The 20268-nt window shown below is 45.4% G+C and overlaps 1 protein-coding gene across 4 annotated transcripts in view; it reads right to left on the bottom strand.

Moving 5' to 3' along the window:
- Positions 1-579: 579 nt before the first annotated feature.
- The window catches only part of hdac9b (histone deacetylase 9b), a 49849-nt gene continuing 30160 nt past the window's right edge, over positions 580-20268 (bottom strand). Inside the window, exons 3-12 of one of the 4 annotated variants that reach the window (XM_072680633.1) lie at positions 18268-18497; positions 17969-18119; positions 16165-16357; positions 14967-15088; positions 10803-10934; positions 10338-10453; positions 7318-7446; positions 5182-5365; positions 4461-4678; positions 580-1572 (exon numbers count right to left, since the gene is read on the bottom strand). In XM_072680633.1, coding sequence (XP_072536734.1) covers positions 1309-1572; positions 4461-4678; positions 5182-5365; positions 7318-7446; positions 10338-10453; positions 10803-10934; positions 14967-15088; positions 16165-16357; positions 17969-18119; positions 18268-18497 — 1739 coding nt within the window. In that variant the 3' untranslated portion in view covers positions 580-1308. The remainder of the gene's footprint in view (positions 1573-4460; positions 4679-5181; positions 5366-7317; positions 7447-10337; positions 10454-10802; positions 10935-14966; positions 15089-16164; positions 16358-17968; positions 18120-18267; positions 18498-20268) is intronic. The other 3 variants (XM_072680634.1, XM_072680635.1, XM_072680636.1) reach the window with 3 other exon arrangements.

Genomic DNA, 20268 nt, shown 5'->3' with positions numbered 1-20268 from the left:
CGGGACCGAGGAGGACATGATTGGCTTTTAGAAGTGGCTGCCATACCCACCCGACACCCCACCCCACCCCCCCGCGCTGTAATTTGCTCTGACAGTAAATCAGCTCATGACCGGCCTCTCTCTCTCGTCCCCTCGTCCTCTCCCAGCATTCCTGCGCCCATGAATCACCCCCCATTCCTGGCTTCCACCAGGCATTTCCTGCTCAGCCTCCTCCTCCTCCTCCTCGCTCTGGGCCCTGAAGCCGGAGCGCTTGATTTCGGCTCGTGGGAGAACACGGCAGAACGCAGAGCGAGGTTCTGAGACAGTTCCACTTCTCCACAACCACACTAACGGCTCATGTGAGAACTTAAAGGGGTGGTCCGGTGTGTATCATCCTGCCCTCTATCTGCTGTATCTGTAGAGTACGGTCCATCACCACAGACCCTCATTTCTACACGATTCCCTGAACTCAGTAAAGAGCAGAAACTCACTGACTCTAATCTCACTGATAATAGAAGTCAATGGGCAGATGAGTTAAAGGGGTGGTCCGGTGTGTATCACCCTGACCTCTATCTGCTGTATCTGTAGAGTACGGTCCATCACCACAGACCCTCATTTCTACACGATTCCCTGAACTCAGTAAAGAGCAGAAACTCACTGACTCTAATCTCACTGATAATAGAAGTCAATGGACATAAAGGGGATGGGGATAAAGAGTTAAAGGGGTGGTCCGGTGTGTTTTAATATGTTGAAATGAGGGTCTGTGGTGATGGACCGTACTCTACAGATACAGCAGACAGAGGTCAGGATGGAGAACAGTGGAGTGTGTCTTTAAAGTGGCCCCTTGTTACGAGCAGGTGTTTAACATGAACGAGGTCCCTCTGTGGAAGGGTAGGCTGTTGCAGTCTAACGCTGATGTAATAATAATAATAATAACAATAATAATAATAATCAAAATCCTCCAAAATTAAAGCTATGCAAAGTGGCATGTAAAATCAGTGATTACTGTACATGAGCTTTAGGGTGGCTCTGTTCTGGCGGGGGATAGAAAGTAGAAAGGGCAGTAATTACAGTTTAAAAGACCTTTTACAAATAAAGACTTTCCTCATAGAACCGATTCTCGACGTTCTAGATTCTCTTCTTCTTTAAATTATATACAGAACATTACAACATACGGTACAGGAGATCACTTCACAAGTTCACGAATGGAAACAGTTCAGGAGGGCCAGGAGGTGGGGGCTAGGGCATGATTGGGAAGTGTGTGTGTGTGTGTGTGTGTGTGTGTGCGCTTGTGTGTGTGTGTTTGTGTGTCTGCCCATGCCCATCAGCTCAGATGGTAGCCCGTATTACCAGCCTTCCGTTCACCTGGTGAAGGTAAGTGCTCTCTTTGGCCTGTGATTCGTCGTCACTGTCGATTGGCTCCTCCTTGATTTTAATGACCTCACTGCTGCTCCGGCTGCCGCTGGGGCTGCACTTCCGGATAACGCCAGCAGAGGGCGAGCAGTCCTCCCGCTCCAGTGTGTCTTCTTCCTCCTCTGACTCATGCAGGAGGCCGTTGGGCTGTCTCAGCTGTTCGATGGACTTGGAGAGCAGCTGCAGGAGAGAGACACCAGTTCAGTTCGGATCGGATCAGATCAGATCAGATCAATTTAGTTCTGTTCAGTTCAGATCAGTTGAGTTAGTTCAGTTCAGTTAGTTCAGTTAGTTCAGTTCGGTTCAGATCAGATCAGATCAGATCAGTTCTGGGTTTTTCTTAGGTTCATAAATTGTCTAGCAAGCATTAGACTATGTCCTCTCTCTACCACTGAAAATTCTCAGAATACTAAGAAGCTTTTTTGAGAAACTGAGTCCTGTTCAATACAATTTAATTTAATTCGGTTTAATTCCGTGCAAACCAGTTCACTGTTCAGTTCAGTTCAGTTCAGTTTGGTTTGGATTGGTTAGGTTAGCGTTGATTCAGTTCAGTTTGGTTTGATTCTGTTTGATTCAGTTCATTTGAGTTCATTTCGGTTTGGTTTGGTTTAGTTTGAATCTGTTTGATTCAGTTCATTTGAGTTCAGTTTGGTTTGATTCTGCTTGATTCAGTTCATTTGCGTTCCTTTTGGTTTGGTTTGGTTTAGTTTGATTCTGTTTGATTCAGTTCATTTGAGTTCATTTTGGTTTGGTTTAGTTTAGTTTGATTCTGTTTGATTCAGTTCATTTGAGTTCATTTTGGTTTGGTTGGTTGGTTGGTTGGTCTAGTCTAGTCTAGTCTAGTCTAGTCCAGTTCAGTTCAGTCTAATTAGGTTTGGTTCAATTAAATTAAATTCAATTCAATTTAGACTAGATCAGATCAGTTCACTTTTCTGTTTTGTTTAATTAGCTTCAGTTCAGTTTAATTTTGTTTGTTTGGTCAGTTCAGTTCAGTTCAAATACATTTGGTTTGCTTTGGTTAGCCCAGACTGGTCCAGTCCAGTCCAGTCTGATTTTAGTGCAGTTCAATTCAATTATGTCAGGTTTGGTGCTGTTTGGTTCAGCCAAGTTAAACTCAGTTCAGCACTGAAAACAAGGGGAAACAAACGTAAAGAATCAGAGTCTGAGTCAATTTTTCATCCCGCTGCCGTTTTTTAAATGCATGACTAAATTACACACCGTCTGGAGCGACGCTGCTCACCACACACTACGCCGGATCTGGCTGAAGCATATGGGAGTAAAACACAGGCCAATTAGGCTTAGGGAATTTAGGCCTCATATAAATATCCGCTCAGGCTAAAATAGCTGCCGGTTCCAGGCATTAGCGAACTGCTTTTTATACACGCTAAAGCCCATAAGCTCCAATACGGTTCCGTCAGCGCCCTCTTTAGCACATGTAAACATTTACAAGCGCCCCACTTCTGCTGTGCAGCGGATCTTAACAGCGAGTGACTGGAGGTTAATCCTTGCTTAGAGAGCCTTTTTAACAGCCAATCAGAGAAGGCCTCCTTTACATCGGCAAGCTGCTCCACATTTGCAGCTCCTTTCTTTATGGTTTTTGGAGTAAATTAAATGGTTAAAGGGTTAACTGAGGTTAAATGACAGTTATTTTTAATATATAGGCCTTTGATAAGCATTTGCTTTGAGTGAAATTCAAACACGTTATTTATTATTCGTCCAAATGATGCTATTATTCGTCGTATTATTCGGTTTTGCCGGTTCAGACTGCATCCAGGTCTTTGGTGAGGTGGTATAGTCCTCAGTAAGTCACCAAGTGTGCCACCTCACTGAACCCTCTGGATGTGGTTCGAGCACTGTGAGAGAAGCGTGTAGACTCTGGACTCCAGACTATGGTCTTTAGCAACGTTAGCATCGCAGCGCTAAAGAAAAGAAGCCCGATTTAGTAAGATTTAGTCTTCATGTCTCGGATGATTGACAGCATCCGTTTCGAGCGGGTACAGCAGATTTATTTGGTCAACCCATTCCGTTAAATGTGCAAAATTAGCCAAATTGGATGTGGAGGTCCTTGTAACTGGGGCCACCATAACAATGAGCCCGGTGCGCGTGTTAGCGCAGGGGTGATTTCCCCACGAACACTTTTGATCTTCGGGTCGGAGAACTGCACTTGTAGCCTTGGATTTCCCACAGCTCCTCCAGCAGTAATAGAGCAGATCAATCTGAGAGCTCGAACACACAATGGGGCCTTTCAGGGAGCCAGCCTCCCTCGTCGCTAGCCTCGCACGCTCAGTGGCGTAATTACGCCGAGACGGACGGCCGAGGTCACCAGAGCCACAGAAACACAAATATATCCACACGAGAACAAGAGGACGTATTCTCTTTAACCCTCCGCTCCAATCTGAGGAAGAAAGGCTGCTTGAAAGCCACCGGCGCTGAAGCAACGGATGTAGCCTAGCATTTCGGCTAAGACGGGATATCAGCTGCTTTTGGAAAAGTTGAAGTTTTTGGGCACTATTGTAGTGATCTGCAGGCTCGGCTGTCCTGAGTCTCTTAATTAATCAGGGGCGTGTTTTTTTGGGCGTAACGTGCAACAATGAACCAATCAGCTTGTCTCTCGACGCTCCCTTTAAGAGCCAGGTGCGGTCATTCTGACCTTGGCGGATTGATTTTTCAGTGGTGTAAAGCGTAGGGGGGTACAAGCGTCAGGCTGCACGTGTCTGTGTTGACAATGCACTGCCAAGATAGCCACGAACGTCTGACTGTTGACGAAGTTTGCCTAGGCTGTTAATGACAGCAATTTAGGTGTTGCAGTGCTGACTGAATCAGTCCTTTAACGGTTTATTTTATTTTCTAGTCTGGGAAAATTGTACATTGTACATTTGGATAAAATCACAAATTAATTTAAATTTAGCCGACGACTTACAGAAGAACTACACTGCTTACTCAGAAAACACCCTATTGGCTAGATTTGGTCCAAACTACACTCTTGGACGAGATGGGTCATATATGAGTGCACGCTGTTCTTATATATTTATGTGTCTATATTTAATATAATAACTGTATATGTTCACCTTGTTAATGTGGATCTGCTGCTGATACTGTTTCTGCTTCTCCAGGAAGTGCTGGTGCTGCTGCTGGATGACGAGTTGGGCCAGCATGCCCTGAGGCAGCGGGGCGGACTGTGTGCGGTTCAGCGGGCGGTGGCGCTGCAGTTTGGGCCGCATGCTGCTGGTGGAGCGCTCCTTCATGGCCAGCGGAGACGGAGGGTGCACGGACACCGAACCTGGACCTGGAGAGAGGAGAGAGATGGTCAGCATAGGGGGACAAAGGCGGCAGCGATGGAACCATGGAAATCAGTGTGACGGCACCATGGGAATGTGTGTGTGTCGCTTGTAACCAGAGAGATGGGTAGAGTCTAACTATGGAAATTGAGATCTCAAGTTACCATGGAAGTTAGTATAGTGTAACCATGGTAACAGGAGTAGTGTAGCCATGGAAACGGGTATGTCATAACCAAGGAAATGAGTGTACTTCTGTGGAACAACAGAAATGCATATAGTGTAACCATGGGAATGGGTATGTCATAACCAAGAAAACAGGTAGCATTACCATGGAAATATTTATAGTGTCACCATGGAAACGGGTGTATCGTGACCATGCAAATAAGTTTAGTGCAACCACAGAAATGTAGCTATGGTAGTGGGTAACCATGGAAATGGATGTAGTGTAACCATAGAAACGGGAGTATTATGGCCCATTGTTGACGTGTGCACATGTTGCTGAGGCTCTCACCGGTGGACAGGATCTTCTGCTGGCGAAGCTGCTCCTTCTGCAGGAGGTGCTGCAGGAGGGCCTGCTGGCTGCTGCTCACTTTTGTGTCCATAGCAACAGGTAGGGGCACAGGGCCGAGGACGTGAGCAGACAGGCCCAACATCGCACTGCCCTCAGCATGCTTCTCCTTCATCCCCAAACCAGCCTGAGGGAGGAAACACACACAGCCCGTTAGATCCACCAGCCTTCAGGGTTAATCAGGTCTCAGCCACGGCTTAACCAAATCTTAGCCATGTCTTAGTCCGGTCTTAACCAGAGTTCAATCAGGTCTTAACCAGGTTTAACCAGATCTTAGTCATGTCTTAGTCTAGTCTTAACCAGAGTTCAACCAAGTCTTAACCAGGTTACATTTACTGAAGTTCAACCATGTCTTAGTCCAGTCTTAACCAGAGTTCAATCAGGTCTTAACCAGGTTCAACCAGATCTTAGTCATGTCTTAGTCCGGTCTTAACCAGAGTTCAATCAGGTCTTAACCAGGTTCAACCAAGTCTTGGCCTGGTTCAACCAGATCTCAGTCATGTCTTAGTCCGGTCTTAACCAGAGTTCAATCATGTCTTAAAAAGGCTAAACCAAGCCTTAGTCATGGTTTAGTCTGGTCTTAATAATCCATTTTCAAACAAGTCTTAGTCAGGTCTTAACCCGGTTTAATCAGATCTTAGCCATGGTTAAGTCCGGTCTTATTAAAGATATTTTCAACCAAATCTTAGTCATTGTTTAACCAGATCTTAGTCATGTCTTAATCTGGTCTTAACTAGAGTTTAATCAGGTCCTGAGCACAGGAGCACAGAACCTCACTCCCAGGCATTTACAGAGATTCTGACGCTCTGATTGGACGATGTGCTGCTGATGTGTCTGCACCTTTTTCTGCACCGGTCCGATTTGTCCGGTTCCCAGTAATGAGCTGATGGCGTTCTCATGTAAAGTGAGGTTAGAGAGTGAACACTATCTGGAGCTGCACTTGATTACTCTGGCTCGGCCTCTCTAAACAGCAGTAATGGATGAGGTGGCCGGGGAAGACTGGAGCGCAACTGACACCAGACACTTAAGCACAATATTTATCTAAGGCCTATAAAATCTCCCAAGGTCAGGGGGTCGGTACCCTGAGGCCATACATATCATCCAGACAGTCGGTGATGGCTAGTCTTTCAACAGGCACCACAATGCATGGTTCAGCGGGGCCCTAAACGACATTTCCTTTCATTTATCAGCGTAAACGCTCACGGTATATTCAGGATCCTCCGAGAGAGACACAGAAGGGCTATCGTTTGTGGGAAGGAAGGGACTGGTGGACTTCCTCGTACAGAGAGGAAAATGAGCTTTGTTTTAATAAAGCCATTAAAAAGGTCCATTTTTGACCAACCATTTTTATTAAAATGTCTTTTACATTTACTGAAGGGAAGCAGACGTCTGAAGCTCTAATAATAAAAGCTCCTCACAGAAAGTTCTTCACCTAATGGTGATGAAGACGCTGCCTGATGCCTGAGACACTGTTCTACCAGAGTTCTGAGAAGAGTTCGGCTCTAGAACCTGCTTTTAAAATCAGATCATTAAAATGGTGGAGGGATACATGCTGCAGGGTGTAGTGCAGCTACAGAAAGTAGTCCCTAAAGAGAACTGCATTAGTTCAGATTCTCTATTCACTATTTTACCTTCATCATCATCATCATCATCATCATTCCATATAAAACTCAGAAGACTTTGGAAAGGAGATAAATTATAGGCTGTATCTATGTTGTAGTCATGGTGACTGACACCTGGTCCCCGCCCAATTTCAGCGAGAATGGGCGGGGCTAAACTGCTATAGGTTGAATGGGAGGATACTGTTGGTTGTTGGGAGATCATGGACTGTTTTTCGCAGCTGCGTTTTCATAAATGGATGGTATGTTTGTTTTATGCATTTTTTTTATATTTATATCTACTACATAACTTCAGAACCACTGTACAGAAATCAGAGCGGGTCATTTTCTCCACAGTGAAGCTCAGTTTCACCCTGAACTCGACTCTGGATCAGCTCGGCTCTCACTCTGAATTACGCAGAGAATTTTCAAACATCAGTGGAGTTCCCCTTTAAGAGCACAGCAGAGATGGGTAACTCACGCCGATTGGAGGAGAAGCAGCAGCAGCAGACAGGCCGAGGCTGATGTTAGGCAGAGACGGAGACGTGTAAAGGCTCAGCACGGACGCCGGACCCTCAGGGCCGAGCAGCTTAGGCTGTGAAGGCCAGCGCTGACAGGAGGAAAAGAGAGAGAGAGAGAGAGATGTAAGGAACCCGAGCGATTCTGAAATCCCACCGCGGAGATGGCTGGAGAGAGCAACAGCAGCAGCACAATAAACTTTAATGTACTAGAGCGAACAGAACCGCGGAGCCTCTCCTGATCCTTATAAACGCCCAGCCCTGAAGACAGCATGATGCCTCGACAGTTCTGAAGTTCATTCGTAAAAATAAAGACTCCTAAACGGTTCTGGGCCGGAACGCATGGGTTCTGGGACCGCCTTTAACTGGTGGACTTGGAAAAAATGATGAGCTGAAATGTAGTCTGTAAGTCTAATAGGATGAATCGACTGATTCGTCAGTGTTATGAACGGGCTTAAAGTCATTTTCTCAATAATTATTATTATTATTTAATTGTTAATTAGCAGTGATCTGCAGATCATCTCACACCATAAAACAAGCAAAAATGCCAATTATGGCCAATTTATGATAAACAATGAGAGCTAATATACATATACAGCTATTACACATAATTCACATCATAAGCGTCACGGACTATTGTTCTTTAAATCCACCATATCCACCATTTTACTTATCGAAACAAAAACTCCTTTAAAATTTAACAGCCTGTTTTTGTAACTGTGCCTTTAAGAGACAAATTTATGTAAATATGGAGGTTTTTGTGACATCACAAAAACAATCAACTGGAAATGGGTTATTTTGGCAGCTTCTTTACCATATATGGGCAACTTTAAAAAAAAGAAACAATATTATATATATATTTATATACTGTATACATAACTTTAGGGAGAATGGGCGGGGCTAAACTGCTATAGGTTGAACGGGAGGATACTGTTAGTTGTTGGGAGATCATGGACTGTTTTCGCAGCTGGGATTTCATAAATGGAAGGTATGTTTGTTTGTTATATGTTTGTTATAATATTTATATCTGCTATATAACTTTAGGGAGAATGGGCGGAGTTAAACTGCTGTAGTCTGAATAAATGGTCATTTAAATATGCAGTTTTTTTGTGACAATTTTTTTTAGACAATTTCTATATAGTGCATAACTTCAGCGTGAATGGGCGGGGCTAAACTGTGAAGTGAATATATATGCAAATGTGCTGTTTTTTGTGACATCACAAAATAAAGAAATGTGACCCGAGCTTTTTTTCCAGCTTAGTTTCAGACCAAGACCAGGACGTGATAGTCCTACGTAACCACGGGGTTGGCATCCTGCACCAAAAAAGTGTTCCCCTTAAAAGGTTCTTGATTTTAGGTTCCTTAAGGTTCCTTATAGTACCCTGATTTTCATTTTTAAGGAACCAGGTTTGATCTCTCCACTGTCCGAGAGCTCACGCTTCCTGCAAACAGCAGGACGGTCCAGCGGCATGTGGTCACGGAGCGGCCCTGTTTATTCTCCCCCCCCCCCTACTCTGCATATTGGCTGACCTGTAGGTGGATATCCGGCCTTTATGTGACCCGGGGGAGCCGTTGGCTCTGAAAGAGGATACCCAGAGTTACAGATCACAAACAAGGCGGGCAGTCACCCGTCCTGCCGGCCCGCTGCACCCTACGTTCCGCCTGTGTCAATAAGATCGCCGCCCGGCTTGTTTGCTCTGTTAGCGTGTCGTAGGCTACTACCAGCGGCTGGCGGATCAATTAAGCTCGGCCTCCCGGGCCGGGCCGCGGATTAACGGGCGTTCCCGAGGTGGCCGCTGCTCTGGAGGTCTGTGGGAGTGTAAACAGTGGTGCTGCAGAATAACACAGCTGCACACAGACCTGTCGTTTCGGACACCCGCCGTAGAACACCCCCGGACAGAACCGAGCCGCCAGGTCGTTCCGATGTTCCTCACTTCACATCTAGGACTGTTGTGAATGTAAACACTGTAGATTCCAGCACGTACCGCTCACCCCCTGTTCTGAACGGTCCAATTGAACACTTCAGTGAGGTCACAAAACTAACCCAACTCACTTACACTACGTGTCCAAATGTTTGTGGACACCCCTTCTAATGAACGTGCAGATGTGCAAATGCACACACTCACACACAGCTTGTCTAGTCCCTGTAGAGAAGAAGTACTGCCAATAGAATCTCTGACTCTCTGGTGCAGATCTACATCATGACCCTATTGGCTCCATGCTGCCTAATGATGCCAGGCGTGGGCTAGTGGGGTGTAAAAAAGCCCCCCAGCATTGAGGAGCTGTGGAGCAGTGGAATGATGGTGGTGGAGCTCCATCCAGTACTCCAACAAAAGCAGGATAAGCTCTTTTGAATACCCTTGATTCCAGAAGAAACAATGAACGAGCAGGTGTCCCAATACTTTTGTCATATGCCGTATAGAGCATCTCTTTCACCGTGGCAGAGCCAGTGAAGAGGGCTCTGGAGCCGGGCCCCGAGAGGAAGCGGACTGGCTTTATTGTCTGTGCTGGGAGCCAGTTCCACTGGACTGTGACGGACGAGCGAGCCGAAGGCTGAAAGGAGCACTCTCTGTTTTCATAGCTGCACCAGCGCAGTGTAGGCCGGGTCACTGGGGTGTGTGTGTGTGTGTGTGTGTGTGTGTGTGTGTGCGGAGTCTGACGTCCACCCGCATTCCTTTAGCATTACTGCTTTGTCGTTGACCTGTTGCGAGCCTGAATTCGTAGGCAACTCCTTTCGCGATCGTTTAAGCTTACAGCCTGGAGCTACATGGCTAACATGGCTTACAGTGTTTACCTCTGATCTGTGCTTCGGTCCAGGTTCTAGATAAGTCTGAAACCACATAAGCATATCTGTTCGAGGGATGACCACAAGCTTCCAGTACTTGTTAGCCACATTAGCCTTGTAGCTCCAGTGCTAACATCTAGAGGAAGCACAGACATGCTGCTGCTGAGTTAGCGGTTGAAGGCTTAGCGGTTTTAGTACCTCAGTTCTGGTGGTGGTTGGAAGGGAAGACGGCCCATTTTCAGCCCCCAGGGCGCTGGAGGCTCCATTAGGGGAGCTGGGGCCTGAGCCTGGGGCACTGCTACTGCTGCTGGACTCTGTGGACGGAAAGATAGCTAGCATGAGAACCAAAAAAACCCAACGTATCTAATTATACGGACGTGTTGAAATAATGAGGGTCTGTGGTGATGGACCGTACTCTACAGATACAGCAGATAGAGGTCAGGATGATACACACCGGACCACCCCTTTAACTCATCTGCCCATTGACTTCTATTATCAGTGAGATTAGAGTCAGTGAGTTTCTGCTCTTTACTGAGTTCAGGGAATCGTGTAGAAATGAGGGTCTGTGGTGATGGACCGTACTCTACAGATACAGCAGATAGAGGTCAGGGTGATACACACCGGACCACCCCTTTAACTCAGCTCTGGTGGAGTCTCTCTTACCGAGCAGCTCCAGGGCCCTTTTCTTGAACGGTGTCATGACGGCCCCTTCTTTCCTCCTCAGAAGGGGGCTGCTCCTCCTCTCTGCAACCTTCTGCTTCAGCCTGGAGCGCACCTTCAAATTGGGCTCTGAGGCTGCGGAGAAAACACAGCAGGACATCGCTTACAGCAGACCGTCAAAGCTGAAAGGGTTCTACGCGGTGCTTGTAGTACACTGGAGCACACGGGTTCTCCCAGGCTGCAGCAGGTCAATACACGAGACAGGACTGGAACTGAGTCAGGATCATCTGAAGGGCCAAAACATTATGACCTACTATGATTTACTGGAGCCATTTGAGAGATGCTCTGAGGGTCTGGACAGTCATCTGGACATAACGGTCTGACCCTCAGCAGAATACAGTGTAGCCAAAACATTATGACCATAATGGTATAATGAAATATATGTGTGTGTGTGTGTGTGTGTGTGTATAGTCTTAGTCACAGCACAACACACACACTCAGTGCTCTTGACTGTCTAACAGGAGGCTTTATGTAAGGATTAGAAAACAGTGGTTCTCGACTGTTGGGAGTGTGTGTGTGTGTGTGTGTGTGTGAGTAATGTGTTGTTGTGTAGTATCTGTGTCATAAGGCTAGGGAGTCATAAGGGCTGAGTCAGAGGAGATGCATTCTCACCCACACTCTCTCTCACACTCACACTGACACACATACACACACACATACACAGTCACACACACACATACACAGTCACACACACACACACACACACACACACACACACACTGCGCTTCAGAAGAGTCCCTGGAGCTGAATCCTTCTATTTTGACGGAAAAAATCCTGGCCACTATATCAGTGTTCTCAAGGTTCTGTGTTCCCTGAGTTCTAGGTCTGCTGCTGGGTTCTGTTTCCATGGTTCTATGTTCCATTCCCAGCATTCCCAGGGTTCTAGATTCACATTTCTATGCCCCAAGACTTGCAAGTTCTCAGGGTTCAAGTTCAAGTACGGGTTCCTTACGTTTGCAAAGTTCTAGGTTCACAGAGCTTAAGGTCTCCATGCTCTCAGGGCCATCTAGGTTCTAGGTTCCTGTATTCTCATGGTTCTATGTTTCTCAATGGTTCATGTTTCTGGGTACCATGAGTTCATGGGATCTATGTGCTCTGGGTTCTGAGTCAACAGGGTTCTAAGTTCAAAGGGCTCTAGATCAGGCATTCACTTTAGCGTCAGCAGCCGTTTGAAAAGGAAGGGGTGCAGGGTGAGGCCTGCTATTTTTACCCCACATCACAAGCAGTCACCACGGGAACGGCATCCCATCAGCACGGAGACGAAAGGTTACTGGGAGGAGGGCGCAGCAGGGGGCTGGGATGGCGGGCGATGCAACAGGAAAACACTGCGGTCAGACAGGGGTCCAGAGCACCTGCCTGATGTTAGCCAGCACCGGAGCCAAAGGCCAAGCCAAACAGCAATCCACACAAGGCAGAACCATAAATCAGCTCCGGTTCCGCGTCTGAAAGCACCGCCAGAGGTTCCTCAGCGTGGCGTGCTGCAGTTATTACGTTGTCTCAGAGTGAGTTAGACTTCAGCAGGTGTGCAGAACAGAACCGGCCTACGCACTGCGGTTCTGCCGTATATTAAAGTACCATGAGTGACCCGAGTCCAGATTCCCTCAGTCGGCCGACACGTGTTCGGCCCCTGACGTGACACTGGACTCCCTGTGAACACACTCAAACATCCAGCTAAAGGCTGGAACTACATCCTGTCTTATCATCCTAGGTGCTAGGTGGTTACTATGGTATCCCAGGTGGTTTGCTATAGTGTTTTGTAGTGGTTGCTATGGTGTTGCTAAGTGAATGCTATGGTATCCCAGGTGCTTGCTATGGTCCCTCAGCTGGTTGCTACTGTGATGCAAAGTGGTTGACAGACAAGTGCTGTAATATTGATTGGCATTTTAGGTGGTTGCTAGGGTGTCGCTTAGTGGTTGCTCTGGAGCTGCTTAGTGGTCGCTAGGTGGGTGCTGTAATATTGCTAGATGGTTGCAATGCCCTTTTAGGTGGTTGCAGTGGTGTCGCTTAGTGGTTGCTATGGAGCTGCTTAGTGGTTGCTAGGTGGGTGCTGTAATATTGCTACATGGTAGCAATGCCCTTTTAGGTGGTTGCAGTGGTGTTGCTTAGTGGTTGCTATGCATCTGCATATGCGCCTGCATCGCTTTCATCAGGCACAGGAAAACAGAGCTGCGTCCCGCCTGAGGGACTCGGACCCTCTGATGCAACAGCTGCCCTTTTATGAAGCATGTTCCTCCAGCGCTGCCCCCCACAACCCCCACCCACCCCCCCTCTCCGCTCTCAGCACAGTGAGGAAGTGAAAGCTCGTGTAAATATGAATTATGATTGTTTTTGCTTCATAAAAGCTTGTGATATGCTATAAGCCGAGCTTATGATGGGTCTCGGACACACCTGCCTCACATGTTTCGGAACTGGGTCAAACTGCCCCTCCGTTCCTTTAGGCTGGACTATTCCTGCCCGCAAAAACATCACAAGCCCCCCAGTCAGGGCTATTTCCGTCCAGCACGCGGCGCAGAGAGGCTACGTGACGAGCGCTGGTGACGCTTTTGTGCTGGATGTTTTTTTTCTGGGGTCTGTCGTATTGTCGGAGGCGGTTCGGCTAAAGCACGGCTCAACCTCTGCCTAACAACGCACTCCAGCCGCCTCAGCCTTAATCTGCTGTGGCGTCTCCTGGCTCCCTTTGGCTGTAGTATAAAATTCCCCCTTTTTCACTGCTAATGATCACATGAACAGCCAGCAGGGGGAGCATTTGGCCCTCGCACAAACCCACATTAAAGTAAACAGTGACTAAAAAAAGATCGTCAAAATTGTCTGTAAATGCAGTAAATAAACAGTAGCACAGGAACTAGGCTTCACATACGGGCCCTTTAAAACATAAATGTAAATGAGCTTTGTTCTGATTGCCTGGCACATCAAGTGTGCCTCATTCAGAAAGCATTCCGAGCTAAAAGGTTCCTTATAAGGTCAGTGTGTGAATGGGCGGAGCTAAACTGATGTAGGCTGTCTGGGCGGAGCTAAACGAAATGCAGTGCGTGTGGAGAAATAAATTCTTTATTTTTCAGACTTTAGGATTAATGAGTGATGCAAATGAGCTCTGTTCTGATTTGTCGCCACTCCTTTTCATAACTTTTAAAGTGTGCGTGAATGGGCGGGGCTAAAGTGCAATAGGCTGGACAGGGTGTGTAAACAGTCTGAGAAGGTGTTTGACTGAGTTCTCAAAAACACTGAATTGGGAACGATCAGTTTCGGCAGCTTAGCTTCAGAACCTTTCAGGGACTGAATGGTTCTGCAACGGTTTTGCATATCGCCCCTTTAATGAAGAGTTGAGCGATTACTGAAACGAATGCAAACCGATGCTGAAATGTGCTGAGCGTTTAATCGCTCGCTCTGTGCATGTTTATTTTTTACGTATCCTTTTTCCCAGAATTGCTCAGACCCGGGAGAGCCGACACACACACACACACACACAGGTCCACATTTGCCTGATGTCAGTAATGAAATTCCTCTCAGCTCGCTGAGGTAAACTCTCCGCTTTTCCGGCTCAGAGCTGAACTCGGATAATTTGGGGGGGGGGGGAGGGGGGGGGTCATTTCTCCGGAGCTCTGAGAAATCCCGGACTTTTCCACAGAAAGCAGCTCAGGTTTGTTGGCGCAGTGTTAGCGCTAGCCTCGTGGGAAGTCGGCGTCAGAGGGGCTCACGGCTCCCGCTTGGTTTGGCCGGCCCGAGGTGGGTTCATAGCTGTGGTGTGAGGTCACAGAACTGCTGCGACATTCCTTCCCCTTTGTGTCTTTTCCAATTACGAGGGTAAACAGCTCTACCTGCTCAATCGCTTCTCCGCCTGGCCCGCCTGGCTCGGCCTTCCGAATGTAAACGAACTAATCCGAGATGATTAGGCAGGCCGGTCGGTTCAAATAAGCGCTGGACGGACAGTGTGTTTATAGCTGTAGTGTTTGACCGGTCGCCCCCGGCCCACGTCAGAATCGCTCTAAACGGCGAAACGGACTGTACCATGGAAAACATAGCAGGTGTTTCCGATAAAATGGCCAAAATGTACACCGAACACAAACACACGTCTCCCTCAGCTTCAGTGCATGCAGCTTGTGGCCGTACCTGTCTTTCTCAGAGGGAAATCGTCCCTGTAGTCCTGCAGGGGCGGCAGCGGGTACCTGTAGGAAGGAGAAACTCCCCCCAGCGGAGGTGAACTCTGCTCCAGAGAGGTGTGATGGGACGCCCTGAACACAAAGGAGAGGCGAAATGAGCCGGATGGAGATTAACGAAGCTGTTAATCACAGTAAGGTCTGCCTTCCGTGCCCTGAGAAATACCTGCCAGCACTGAGCCATTTAGCACCTAGCAACTAAACCTAGACCTAGTGAGAAATAGCCCAAATTTTGGGTATGGGCTCTTTAATTAGAGAATATGTATGCTAGTGTTTCAAAGCATTGTGGTGTGATACAAATGACAGTGATAGTGTGACAGAGTTTAATTACTTGAAATATATCAGTAATAATCATAATAATAATAATAACAATAGCCTGTAAGTGGACCTAATGAAAAAAATGCCCCTAAGAAAAACAGCCCAAATGTAGGGTATGGCCCCTTTAAATAGAACATATGTATATTATATAGTATTCCAAAGCAGTGAAGTGTGAAATAAAATATAGTAATGGTGTGATGCAGTGTAATTACATAAATTATATCAGTAATAATAATAACAATAATAATAATACTAAAAGTGAACCTAAAGAAAAACAGCTAAAATGTAGAGTATGGCTCCTTTAAATAGCACATATGTATACTATATAGTATTCCAAAGCAGTAATGGTGTGATGCAGTGTAATTACATAAATTATATCAGTAATAATAATAACAATAATAATAATACTAAAAGTGAACCTAAAGAAAAACAGCTAAAATGTAGAGTATGGCTCCTTTAAATAGAACATATGTATATTATATAGTATTCCAAAGCAGTGAAGTGTGAAATAAAATATAGTAATGGTGTGATGCAGTGTAATTACATAAATTATATCAGTAATAATAATAACAATAATAATAATACTAAAAGTGAACCTAAAGAAAAACAGCCAAAATATAGAGTATGGCTCCTTTAAATAGCACATATGTATACTATATAGTATTCCAAAGCAGTAATGATGTGATACAGTGTAATTACATAAATTATATCAGTAATAATAAAAAATATTAATAATAATAATAGTAAAGCCTATAAGAAGAAATAGCCCAAATGTAGGGTATGGGCTCTTTAATTAGAGAATATGTACACTAGTGGGCCGTTGCTCTACTTACGTGATCCAGAGTCTGGAGCTGTTTGTGAGCCCATTGCAGAGTCCGTTGGGGAGCATGTCCTTCGTGGATTTGTTCAACAGGAACTCCTGGAGCTTCTGCTTGACTTCTGTGCTTGCCACTGCACCTGTGGCACCACAGGGCTGGTCAGTCTGAATACGCACTGGTTCAGAAAGGGCATTTCTTAGCATTAGCGCTGAAATAAGAGTCAAATCAGAGGGTAACAGTTGCATGTTTAGAGCCTGGAGGTGAAGAACTCATCAACACCACGGCAAACAATTCCGTACTCTAGAGAAAGTGTCTTTAGGTAAAGGACTCAAACCATGTAAATCTGAATTTCCTATACAGCGCATGCATTCACCTATCCAGCCTTAAGCCCCGCCCATTTACACGGCTGTGAGTTATTAGGAGGGTTTCAGTCTGGCTGTTTTTTGTTTTTTTGGGGGTTTTTTTACGAGTCACAATACAGGGCAGCCAAGTTAATAATAATAAAGATAATAATAATAATAATAATAATAATAATACAGCCTATAAGTTGACCTAATGAGAAATGTAGGATATGTAGGATGTAGGATATGGCCCCTTTAAATAGAGTGTCTGTATACTGTACAGTATTCTAAAGTATCGCAGTGTGAAGCAAATGACAGTGACAGTGTGATACAGTTTAATTACAAAAATAATATCAGTAATAATAATAATAATAATCATCATAAAAGTGGACCTAATGAAAAACAGCCAAAATGTAGGGTATGGCTCCTTTAAATAGCACATATGTATATTATATAGTATTCCAAAGCAGTGTAGTGTGAAATAAAATAGTAATAGTGTAATAGTGTAATTACATAAATCAGTAATAATTAATTAATAATTAATAATAATAATAATAATAATAATAAAAGTAAACCTAAGGAAAAACAGCCAAAATGTAGGATTTGAGCCATTTAAATGGAGTATCTGTATACTATATAGTATTCTAAAGTATTGTAGTGTGATACAGTGTAATGACATGAAATATATTATATTAAATATAAGTAATTATAATAACAATATTAAGAATAATAATAAGTGTAATAAGCCTATAAGTGTACCTAATGAAAAATAGATAAAAAGGAAGAGTATGCCCACTTTAAATAGAGAATCTGTTTACTATATAATATTCCAAAGTATCATAGTGTGAAACAAATGAGTGATAGTGTGATGTAATTACATAAAATAAAATATATAATCAATAATAATAACAATAATAATAATAAGAAGAAGAAAAATAAAGCCTGTACGTGGCCTTAAGAAAAATAGCAAAAATGTAGGGGATCGGCTCTATAGTATTCTAAAGTATCATGGTGTGATACAAATTATAGTGAGATACAGTGTAATTACATGAAATATATTAAATAATAATAACAGCAATTGCCTATAAGTGGACCTAGTGAAAGAATAGCAAAAATGTAAGGTATGGCTCCTTTAAATAGAGTATCTGTTTACTGTGTAGTATTCTAAAGCATCGCAGTGTGATAAAAAGCTTATCGACCCGTTATCAAGTCCAACTGACGGTATCGGGACAACCCCACCGCAGGATGCTCAGAATTATAGCTATAACTCATTAATGTCCCATATTTCCATATTTTCCACAAAGCCTTAGAACCACACTTATATAAGACAAATGAACAAATGTCTCCCCCTACTGGAGAGTGGAGGTGCTGCACCAGTAAAGAGAACGCTGTCAGGTTCTCAAATAAACGTTCTGACCGAACTGGGTGTGAAGTGTGTGTGTGTGTGTGTGTGTGTGTGTGCAGGTCAGGGCTCTTACTCTCTCGGGCCCGCTCCCTGCTCCTGAGGATGAGGGCCTGTTGCTGGCGGCGATTTCTCTCCAGTTCCCTCTCCTGGTTCTGCTGCTCCAGCTTCTTCTCCTTCTCCAGCTGCTCCTGCTGCTGCTTCATCACCTGAAGCTCCTGCTGCAGCTGAGAGAGAGAGCCGACGTGCACGTTACACACCTACATGCTGAAAGCTTGTATCTCCATCTCCTTGCAGCGGTCCTGTCTGATACGAGCAGTGCTACTGAGAACCTAACGGGTTCTAATTGGTGTAATCGGCGGGTGTTCTCCTCACCTTCAGATGTTCCTGCAGCTGGGCCTGGTGCTGGCGGAGCAGGTTCTCATGCTGTTTCTGGAACTCGTTTATGAGCAGCTGCTTCTGGATCTGCTGCTGCTTCTGGATGAGGAGGAGCTCCTGCTGCAGCTGCCGCTCCCACACGTTGGGGTCCAGCGTCCTGCCGTCCGTCCGCAGGTCCAGCGGAGACACCGGCTCCAGGGCCAGCGGAACGTCAGGCTTAACGTCCACTGCGGGGAACACAGAGGAACACAGAGAGTCGCTCAGTGGTCGAATACAGCCACAGTGTTCTTGCTGGGGCTACACAGATCTACTTTTTCAAGGGTTCTGCACAGAACCATCTACAAAAGGGTACTACCATCTGAGGAACCTTAAAAACCGGCATGGAACTATGTCAATCTATATAGTCCCTATCTAAGAACCCCTGAAAAAGAGCATAGATGTTAGCAGGTATTCCGGGTTCTACACAAAAAAGGGTTCTACGTGATACTGAAAGAGGGTTCTCAAAGCGTGGTTTTCCAACAATCTAAGGAACCGATTAACCCGGCAAAGAACCATTTAAGCAGCTAAATGGATCTTTTTGAGTTGTGATGGTTCTATATAGAACCATTACCATTACTAAAGTACCCTTGAAGATAGAACCCTTACATAGTACTGAAGAGTTCTACGACTCGTACTGACAGTGGAGCCCTTTTCGGGGCTACACAGAACCAACTACGGGCCTAAAAGGTATTCTACCAATCTGAAGATCCACTTAAGCATGGAAACTGTTCTTTGAGTTGTTCTAGACGTTCTAGATAGAAGCACTGAATCCTTACTAAAGAACCTTTTTGGGGGATATTGTTTAGCAGGTATTCCGAGCTCTACATTCTACGTGTTCTATATAGCACTGAAAAAGGGTTCTTCTACTTTGGGCGGATCCAAGCGGTTCTATACGGAATCTTCGCTAAAGAACCCTGGAGGAGCCCTTCTTTCTGAGTGCAGTGGAACACAGTGGAGCGCTCCGGGTGTGTTTGGACCACGGCTAAAGGCCCCCTGTCGGAGTGTGTTTGTCAGCTGGATGTTCTGTTTGTGTGCTGTGCCCTTATTCCCCCGGCGCTCCTCCTCCTCCTCCGAGCCGCCTCCGCCGGTTCTCCACCACGGAACAAAAACACACAGCAGAACTGCGGCGGTCCTCCTCAACCTGCGCCTCATTACGGATAATAAGCCGGGAACAAAGCAGGAGGGCATCCCCCCGGGCTCCCGAGCTAAATATAGCAGCGCGGCCGAGCCAATCAATACAGCCGCTCTAGAACACAGTGTGGGGGGAGACACGGAACACTGCTTTACACAAGGAGAACCAGAACTCCCTGAACCTGCAGGAACACTTTAGAACCGGTCACAGAACCAAATGAATTACATTTCTTACATCACAAGCACACACACCTGAAAGAGGGTTCCACATTGTACTGACACATGGTTCTTTGACAGCAGAACCATTTTTAAGGTTCTATATAGAACCTATACATTTAAAGAACCCTTAAATAGGTAAAGAACAACGGAATTATCCAAATGGTTCTATGAGATATTAGGGTTCTATACAGAACCACTGCCTCATTGCTCCAGTGCTTATATTAGCCACATTAGCTTCATAGCTTTAGTGCTAATTGGTGGCATATACATTTCTATTCCTTGTTAGCGACATTAGCACCGGAGCTATGATTAGCACTGGAGCTATGGCTAACTGGTTCAGTGTTAATTGATGGCGTATATGTTTCTATTGCTAACTGGTTCAGTGCTAATTGGTGGTGTATACGGTTCTATTGCTTGTTAGCGACATTAGCCTTGTATCTCCAGTGCTAATTGGTGGCGTATACGTTTCTATTGCTTGTTAGCGACATTAGCCTTGTATCTCCAGTGCTAATTGGTGGCGTATACGTTTCTATTGCTTGTTAGCGACATTAGCCTTGTATCTCCAGTGCTAATTGGTGGCGTATACGTTTCTATTGCTTGTTAGCTACA

The sequence above is a fragment of the Salminus brasiliensis genome, chromosome 5 (assembly GCF_030463535.1).
Source record: "Salminus brasiliensis chromosome 5, fSalBra1.hap2, whole genome shotgun sequence".
NCBI lineage: Eukaryota > Metazoa > Chordata > Actinopteri > Characiformes > Bryconidae > Salminus > Salminus brasiliensis.
Note: the sequence above shows the minus strand (reverse complement) of the source record. Positions and strands in the feature narration are given on the sequence as shown.